A 10,338-nucleotide genomic window follows, 5' to 3' on the forward strand; every position below is an offset into this window, starting at 1 on the left:
GGTACGCTGTGTGGAGGAAGGTGTTCTACTTTTCTTTCTCTGAGACAGAACGTCACACAACCACCTTGTGTAGGTGGCTGGGTGAACTTCTGCGTTACATTTCCCTCTGAGGAATAGCTTTGGCTTCATGCCTCTTTGTGGAGATGGGTAGTGATGAATACGGTGCGATGTGAAAATCTTTACTACACTGAACAAAAATATAAAAAATGGGCAACAATTTCAACGATTTTACAGAGTTACAGTTCATATTAGAAAAATCTGTCAATTGAAATAAATTCTATGGATTTCACATGACTGGGAATACAAATATGCCTTTGTTGGTCACAGATACCTTTAAAAACAAGAAGGTAGGGGCATGGATCAGAAAACTAGTCAGTATCTAGTGTGACCACCATTTGCCTCATGCTGTTGATTGTATCCTGTGGAATGTTGTCCCACTCCTCTTCAATGGCTGTGCGAAGTTGCCGGATATTGGCGGGAACTGGAGCATCCCAAACATGCTCAGTGGGTGACATGTCTAGTGAGTGTGCAGGCCATGGAAGAACTGGGACATTTTCAGCTTCCAGAAATTGTGTACAGATCCTTGCGACATGGGGCCGTGCATTATCATGCTGAAACATGAGGTGATGGCGGCAGATGAATGGCACGACAATGGGCCTCAGGATCTCGTCACGGTATCTCTGTGCATTCAAAATGCCATCGATAAAATGCAACTGTGTTAGTTGTACGTAGCTTATGCCTGTCCATACCATAACCCCACCGCCACCATGGGGCGCACATGTTGACGTAAGCAAACCGCTCGCCCACACGACGCCATCTGCCTGGTACAGATGAACCGGGATTCACCTCTGAAGAGCACACTTCTCCAGCGTGCCAGAGGCCATCACAGGTGAGCATTTGCCCACTGAAGTAGGTTACGACGCAGGACTGCACGAGCTTCTCTGAGACGGTTTCTGACAATTCTTCGTTGTGCAAACCCACAGTTTCATCAGCCGTCCGGGTGGCTGGCTTCAGACGATCCCGCAGGTGATGAAGCCGGATGTGGAGGTCCTGGGCTGGTATGGTTACATGGGGTCCGCGGTTGTGAGGCCCGGTTGGACGTACTGCCAAATTCTCTAAAACGATGTTGGAGGTGTCTTATGGTAGAGAAATGGACATTGAATTCTCTGGCAACAGCTCTGGTGGACGTTCCCGCAGTCAGCGTGCAAATTGCACGCTCCCTCAAAACATGAGACATCTGTGTCATCGTGTTGTGTGACAAAACTGCACATTTTAGAGTGGCCTTAGAATGACCCCAACACAAGGTGTGTAATGATCATGCAGTTTAATTAACTTCTTGATATTCCACACCTGTCAGGTGGATGGATTATCTTGGCAAAAGACAAATGCTCACTAACAGGGATGTAAACAAATGTGTGTACAAAATATGTGTCTCCTTTGTGTTACCATGGTTAATGATGTCCACTGCTTTAGTGATTTGAGGGGAGGAGGGCATTGGCTACCTTGTTTGGGGTTGACGTCCTGGGGGTGGTGTCCGGAGTGGGGTCCGGGGGCGAAATGTTCGTCGCTGTATGTGATGAGGGGGGTGAGCGGATGGACCGCATGCGACGGCTGCACCACCGGAACCTTATTGGACTGGAACGGAGAGGGAGAGAGAGAGAGAGAGGAGGACACCATGAGAGAGGCAGAACACATTAAACAAGGCATTACATTACCTTTCCTCAATTCAGCTAGCAGCTAGCATTTCCACAGTTTTCCAGCGCTAAATCAAGTCCCGGCCCTCTCTCAAATGACAAGGGTACGGCCGTTTGGTGATTTGTGTAGCCCACACACACACCCACACCCACACACACAGAAAAAGGAGTTGGTAAGATGAAAGGGGTGGTGCAGTCACAATTTTCCTGTTTTTAATTATATTTCCACACCATGGGGTCGAAATAAGACTCTGAAATTGTGAAAATGCCCTTTTAGTGTAAGAGATTTTGGATTTCAGCCTGTTCAGGTGGCATGGAGTTTCTGGCCCACGGCATGACATCACAATCTGATCTGATTATTCTGACCAATGACCAGTAATCTTTTATTTACACATGTATCCTCCATACTTTGAAGGGGTAACTGCGGTAGGCTCTAGAGTCTCTAAACGATCTAATCCGCCAATCAGGGTTGTGTATGTAAATATATTTAAATTTGTATCAACACGCCCACACGATCAGACTGAGCATTTCAATGGCATAAGGAGGCTCAGGGAAATAAATGATTACAAATATATTTTGCTCAAGTGGCATGGAGTTTCATTTTCATGAAATAAACAGTGATTTATTAGACATATGTGATGCTAAAAAAGAATATATAAAAAAACTGCATGGGGGCTTTAATGGAACAGTAAAAAATAAAACACCTTCCCACAGGGCAGGTCTCAATGTACTCCCCTTCCAGCTTTTCCCCAACACCTCAAAACTTTGTTTAGCCGTGGTCCGTGAGTACTGCCCCTATTTCCTGCCTAAGGGCAGAGGGGGTTGGAAAGAAGGGGGAGAGTGGAAGAGAAAGCCCCACAGGGTAGAGTTAGAGCAGAGGTCTTAGCAGTGAGATCAAAGGCAGTCATTAGCCGGTGAATAAGAGGAGTTCATTACAGAGCCAGAGCCGGGGGAAGGAGGAGAGAAGGAGGGATGAGCGATGGAGGAGGGGTGGTGGAGAGAGAAAAAGATAGGGCAAGAGAAAGAGGGAAGGATGACAAGAGACAGAAGGAGGACGAGAGAGGGAAGGAGGACGAGAGAGAGAAAGAACATGTTTCCCATGCCGATACAGCCCCTTGAATTGAAAGAGAGAGATTTGAAAGAGAAGGACAAGAAAGGGAAGGAGAGAGAAAACGAGAGAGAGGACGAGAGAGAGATATCATAGAGACGTCTGCAGTAGAACCAAAAGGCAGGGTTATTCACGTCAGCAGTGGTCTGGCCACAGCACCCCCTTCCCTACCACCCCCCACCCTTAGGATGACTCACAGAGGCCTGCACCCCCCCCCCCCCCCCCCTCCCCTCCAACCCGGCCAGCCCCCCAGCCGCTTACACGCTCCAACAGCACTGAACACATGGTACTGCTTAGTCATGCTAAATCTACTACTCACAATCAGAGCACCCAGCACTGACCCTGGACCTGCTTGACTTGTAGAGTCAAAACAGCATTTCTAAAGGATATATGGCCTTGTCTGAAAAAACGATCACTCTAATCCGGTGTGTATAAGAATGATGGGTAAACGTATAGCATGATATTTCAAAAGGCTATACGCTTGATCTGACAGTCATCCATCAACCCATCCTACACATTTTGACTACACCCAATCTTGCCCAACATATAACAAATGCTATCCCTAAACAAACAAACAAACATACGCATATATATATATATATACAGTTGAAGTAAGAAGTTTACATACACTTAGGATGGAGTCATTAAAACTCGTTTTTCAACCACTCCACAAATTCCTTGTTAACAAACTATAGTTTTGGCAAGTCGGTTAGGACATCTACTTTGCGCATGACACAAGTAATTTTTCCAACAATTGTTTACAGACAGATTATTTCACGTATAATTCACTGTATCACAATTCCAGTGGGTCAGAAGTTTACATACACTAAGTTGACTGTGCCATTAAACAGCTTGGAAAATTCCAGAAAATGATGTCATGGCTTTAGAAGCTTCTGATAGGCTAATTGACATCATTTGAGTCAATTGGAGGTATACCTGTGGATGTATTTCAAGGCCTACCTTCAAACTCAGTGCCTCTTTGCTTAACATCATGGGAAAATCAAAAGAAATCAGCCAAGACTGTTTGGCCATAATGACCATCGTTATGTTTGGAGGAAAAAGGGGAAGGCTTGCAAGCCGAAGAACACCATCCCAACCGTGAAGCACGGGGGTGGCAGCATCATGTTGTGGGGATGCTTTGCTGCAGGAGGGATTGGTGCACTTCACAAAATAGATGGCATCATGAGGGTGGAAAATTATGTGGATATATTGAAGCAACATCTCAAGACATCAGTCAGGAAGTTAAAGCTTGGTCGCAAATGACCCCAAGCATACTCCCAAAGTTGTGGCAAAATGGCTTAAGGACAACAAAGTCAAGGTATTGGAGTGGCCATCACAAAGCCCTGACCTCAATCCTTTTGAAAATGTGTGGGCAGAACTGAAAAAGCGTATGCGAGCAAGGAGGCCTACAAACCTGACTCAGTTACACCAGCTCTGTCAGGAGGAATGGGCCAAAATTCACCCAATTTATTGTGGGAAGCTTGTGGAAGGCTACCCGAAACGTTTGACCCAAGTTAAACAATGTAAAGGCAATGCTACCAAATACTAATTGAGTGTATGTAAACTTCTGACCCACTGGGAATGTGATGAAAGAAATAAAAGCTGAAATAAATAATTCTCTCTACTATTATTCTGACACTTCACATTCTTAAAATAAAGTGGTGATGCTAAAACAGGGCATTTTTACAAGGATTAAATGTCAGGAATTGTGAAAAACATATTTAAATGTATTTGGCTAAGGTGTATGTAAATGTACGACTTCAACTGTGTATGTGTATATATATATATATATATATATATATATATATATATAAATAAATAAATAAAACACCACTAGGTGACTTTCATTGGCTTGATTTGCAGTGAGGCGATTCGTGCTAAGGTGACATTCTCAGCATGCTAATTTGTGGCAGGGCCACTACTCCCCCTGGAATTTCCTGTGTTGCCGGACCGGACCCCTCACAGACTGGCACCAAACTACCCCCTCTGGGAATGTCCTAACCAGGGGTTTAGCAGTAGGGTGGGGTGGATCTCAGCTATGCACACCTTACTAAAAGGGCCTTCATGTGTGTCAGATTCCGGAGCCTGGTTAAGCATCAAGACCCCCAGGTCTCAGCCCTCTCTCTTTTGCTCTCTCTCTCTCACACACACACACACACACACACACACACACACACACACACACACACACACACACACACACACACACACACACTCCAGCATCAAACATATCAAGTACGTTTGGCTTGACCACCTCTTACGTAATGTTGGATCCTGCCTCAAAATAGTCCAACATTTTCAGAACTAATTTGCATAGTAATGAAAAACACCAAAAAGGGGTTCTGATCAAAAATAGAGTGAGCATCAACTACAAAAGATTATCTCAATCCAACTTCAAACAAAATTAGCTCACTCATAGCAACTAATTAGTCCCTAAACCCTGGCTCTACAGTCCTGACGTCTCAAGCCCTGGAGAACCCAGGTCAGCCAGGGTCAAAGGTCAGGGGATAATCTGTGTGTTGGAATAGCTTTAACGGCACTTTATCCCACCAGGCTGAGGACCGAAGAGGACTCCCAAGTAGAGGGCCTGAATTGGGCCTGGAGCAGCCAGGGACATGCCTGTACTAGCTGGGGCTAAAATTATACCATCCTCACCCCTCTTCTCTTAATTGTTACGCCTTTCAGCTCACATTTGCTTCCCTGCGGGAACGAGATAAGAACCTGGATGGGGGATTTTCATTTAAGCTCTCCAATCTTCGGGTTCTCTTCTCCGACAGAGGGAGAGAGAGAGGATGGAGAGAGGGAGAGAGAGAGAGGATGGAGAGAGGGAGAGAGAGAGAGAGGATGGAGAGAGAGAGAGAGAGAGAGAGAGAGAGAGAGAGAGAGAGAGGATGGAGAGAGAGAGAGAGAGAGAGAGAGAGAGAGAGAGAGAGAGAGAGAGAGAGAGAGAGATGCAGTCATTGATGCAGGTACACACACAAACCCGTGCACACACTTCCCCCAATATCTCCAGCTCCATCCCATGGCAGAAAAACCAACACGGCCCGCTTGCTGACGGACTCTCTGGCACCTGAGAAAGCCGGGGAGCTTTAGAAATGCCCTTGCCTCCACCATATTGGAGAAGACCTCTTTTGTGCTCTTCCAGTTGCAGCTGTCACAGCCCATTTCTCTCAACTTCTTAATAAACTGTGCCTCCATTGTGTGCCGTCCTTAAGGCTAAATCCACCAGGGGAAACCTGGGGGCTTCTGTGACCGACACAGCTTTTACTGAATCTAGGAGGCACATATGCATCCTCTACCTAAACCATAGCTCTACTACCAGCCAGTACCATCCTCTGACTAAACTGTAGCACCACTATTAGCCACTAGCCAGTACCATCCTCTACCTAAACCATAGCTCTACTACCAGCCAGTACCATTCTCTGACTAAACTGTAGTACCACTATTAGCCACTAGCCAGTACCATCCTCTACCTAAACCATAGCACCACTATTAGCCACTAGCCAGTACCATCCTCTACCTAAACCATAGCACCACTATTAGCCACTAGCCAGTACCATCCTCTACCTAAAGCATAGCACCACTACTAGCCACTAGCCAGCACCATCCTCTACCTAAACCATAGTCCACTATTAGCCACTAGCCAACACCATCCTCTACCTAAACCATAGTCCACTATTAGCCACTAGCCAGCACCATCCTCCACCTAAACCATAGTCCACTATTAGCCACTAGCCAGCACCATCCTCCACCTAAACCATAGTCCACTATTAGCCAGCATCATCCTCTAACTAAACCATAGCACCACTACTCTCCAGCACCATCCTCTACCTAACCATAGAACCACTACTCTCCAGCACCATCCTCTAACTAAACCATAGCTCCACTACTAGCCAGTACCATCCTCTACCTAAACCATAGCACCACTACTAGCCAGCACCATCCTCTAACTAAACCATAGCTCCACTACTAGCCACTAGCCAGTACCATCCTCTACCTAAAGCATAGCACCACTACTAGCCACTAGCCAGCACCATCCTCTACCTAAACCATAGTCCACTATTAGCCACTAGCCAACACCATCCTCTACCTAAACCATAGTCCACTATTAGCCACTAGCCAGCACCATCCTCCACCTAAACCATAGTCCACTATTAGCCACTAGCCAGCACCATCCTCCACCTAAACCATAGTCCACTATTAGCCAGCACCATCCTCTAACTAAACCATAGCACCACTACTCTCCAGCACCATCCTCTACCTAACCATAGAACCACTACTCTCCAGCACCATCCTCTAACTAAACCATAGCTCCACTACTAGCCAGTACCATCCTCTACCTAAACCATAGCACCACTACTAGCCAGCACCATCCTCTAACTAAACCATAGCTCCACTACTAGCCACTAGCCAGCACCATCCTCTACCTAAACCATAGCACCACTACCAGCCAGCACCATCCTCTACCAAACCATAGCCCACTACTAGCCAGCACCATCCTCTAACTAAACCATAGCACCACTACTCTCCAGCACCATCCTCTAACTAAACCATAGCTCCACTACCAGCCACTAGTCAGCACCATCCTCTAACTAAACCATAGCACCACTACTAGCCACTAGCCAGCACCGTCCTCTACCTAAACCATAGCACCACTACTAGCCAGCACCATCCTCTACCTAAACCATAGTCCACTATTAGCCACTAGCCAGCACCATCCTCTACCTAAACCATAGCACCACTACTAGCCAGCACCATCCTCTACCTAAACCATAGCTCCACTACTAGCCACTAGCCAGCACCGTCCTCTACCTAAACCATAGCACCACTACTAGCCAGCACCATCCTCTACCTAAACCATAGTCCACTATTAGCCACTAGCCAGCACCATCCTCTACCTAAACCATAGCACCACTATTAGCCACTAGCCAGCACCATCCTCTACCTAACCATAGCACCGCTACTAGCCACCAGCCAGCACCATCCTCTACCTAACCATAGCACCACTACTAGCCAGCACCATCCTCTACCTAAACCATAGCACCACTACTAGCCACTAGCCAGCACCATCCTCTACCTAACCATAGCACCACTACCAGCCAGCACCATCCTCTACCTAAACCATAGCCCACTACTAGCCAGCAACATCCTCTAACTAAACCATAGCACCACTACTCTCCAGCACCATCCTCTAACTAAACCATAGCTCCACTACTAGCCACTAGCCAGCACCGTCCTCTACCTAAACCATAGCACCACTACTAGTCAGCACCATCCTCTAACTAAACCATAGCACCACTACTAGCCACTAGCCAGCACCGTCCTCTACCTAAACCATAGCACCACTACTAGCCAGCACCATCCTCTACCTAAACCATAGTCCACTATTAGCCACTAGCCAGCACCATCCTCTACCTAAACCATAGCACCACTATTAGCCACTAGCCAGCACCATCCTCTACCTAACCATAGCACCGCTACTAGCCACCAGCCAGCACCATCCTCTACCTAACCATAGCACCACTACTAGCCAGCACCATCCTCTACCTAAACCATAGTCCACTATTAGCCACTAGCCAGCACCATCCTCTACCTAACCATAGCACCACTATTAGCCACTAGCCAGCACCATCCTCTACCTAACCATAGCACCACTATTAGCCACTAGCCAGCACCATCCTCTACCTAACCATAGCACCGCTACTAGCCACCAGCCAGCACCATCCTCTACCTAACCATAGCACCACTACTAGCCAGCACCATCCTCTACCTAAACCATAGTCCACTATTAGCCACTAGCCAGCACCATCCTCTACCTAACCATAGCACCACTACTAAATCAAATCAAATCAAATTTATTTATATAGCCCTTCGTATATCATCTGATATCTCAAAGTGCTGTACAGAAACCCAGCCTAAAACCCCAAACAGCAAGCAATGCATGTGAAAGAAGCACGGTGGCTAGGAAAAACTCCCTAGGAAAAACTCCCTAGAAAGGCCAAAAACCTAGGAAGAAACCTAGAGAGGAACCAGGCTATGAGGGGTGGCCAGTCCTCTTCTGGCTGTGCAGGGTGGATATTATAACAGAACGTGGTCAAGATGTTAAAATGTTCACAAATGACCAGCATGGTCAAATAATAATAATCATAGTAGTTGTCGAGGGTGCAACAAGCACGTCTGGTGAACAGGTCAGGGTTCCATAGCCACAGGCAGAACAGTTGAAACTGGAGCAGCAGCACGGCCAGGTGGCAGCACCATCCTCTACCTAACCATAGCACCACTACTAGCCAGCACCATCCTCTAACTAAACCATAGCCCACTACTAGCCAGCACCATCCTCTACCTAACCATAGCACCACTACTAGCCAGCACCATCCTCTAACTAAACCATAGCCCACTACTAGCCAGCACCATCCTCTACCTAAACCATAGCACCACTACTAGCCACTAGTCAGCACCATCCTCTACCTAAACCATAGCACCGCTACTAGCCAGCACCATCCTCTAACTAAACCATAGCACCACTACTAGCCACTAGTCAGCACCATCCTCTACCTAAACCATAGCACCACTACTAGCCAGCACCATCCTCTACCTAAACCATAGCACCACTACTAGCCAGCACCATCCTCTACCTAAACCATAGCACCACTACTAGCCAGCACCATCCTCTACCTAAACCATAGCACCACTACTAGCCAGCACCATCCTCTAACTAAACCATAGCACCACTACTAGCCAGCACCATCCTCTAACTAAACCATAGCCTACTACTAGCCACTAGTCAGCACCATCCTCTACCTAAACCATAGCACCACTATCAGCCAGCACCATCCTCTACCTAACCATAGCACCACTATCAGCCAGCACCATCCTCTAACTAAACCATAGCCCACTACTAGCCACTAGTCAGCACCATCCTCTAACTAAACCATAGCACCACTATCAGCCAGCACCATCCTCTACCTAACCATAGCACCACTATCAGCCAGCACCATCCTCTAACTAAACCATAGCACCACTACTAGCCAGCACCATGCTCTAGCTAAACCATAGCACCACTACTAGCCACTAGTCAGCACCATCCTCTACCTAAACCATAGCACCACTATCAGCCAGCACCATCCTCTACCTAACCATAGCACCACTATCAGCCAGCACCATCCTCTAACTAAACCATAGCACCACTACTAGCCAGCACCATGCTCTAGCTAAACCATAGCACCACTACTAGCCAGCACCATCCTCTAACTACACCATAGTTCCACTACTAGCCACTAGCCAGCACCATCCTCTAACTAAACCATAGCCCACTATTAGCCAGCACCATCCTCTACCTAAACCATAGCACCACTATCAGCCAGCACCATCCTCTAACTAAACCATAGCACCACTACTAGCCAGCACCATGCTCTAGCTAAACCATAGCACCACTACTAGTCAGCACCGTCCTCTACCTAAACCATAGCTCCACTACTAGCCAGCACCATCCTCTAACTAACCCATAGCACCACTACTAGCCAGCACCATCCTCTA

At 47.0% G+C, this 10,338-nt stretch overlaps 1 protein-coding gene across 4 annotated transcripts in view; it reads right to left on the reverse strand.

The window, feature by feature from the left end:
* LOC106602294 (lymphoid enhancer-binding factor 1) overlaps window positions 1-10,338 on the reverse strand; it is a 60,777-nt gene that overhangs the window by 23,928 nt on the left and 26,511 nt on the right. For all 4 annotated transcript variants that reach the window (XM_045716482.2, XM_045716481.2, XM_045716485.2 and 1 more), the window contains exon 4: window positions 1,503-1,635. In XM_045716482.2, coding sequence (XP_045572438.1) covers window positions 1,503-1,635 — 133 coding nt within the window. The remainder of the gene's footprint in view (window positions 1-1,502; window positions 1,636-10,338) is intronic.

This window comes from Salmo salar, chromosome 04, assembly GCF_965601325.2.
Source record: "Salmo salar chromosome 04, fSalSal1, whole genome shotgun sequence".
NCBI classification, from domain to species: domain Eukaryota; kingdom Metazoa; phylum Chordata; class Actinopteri; order Salmoniformes; family Salmonidae; genus Salmo; species Salmo salar.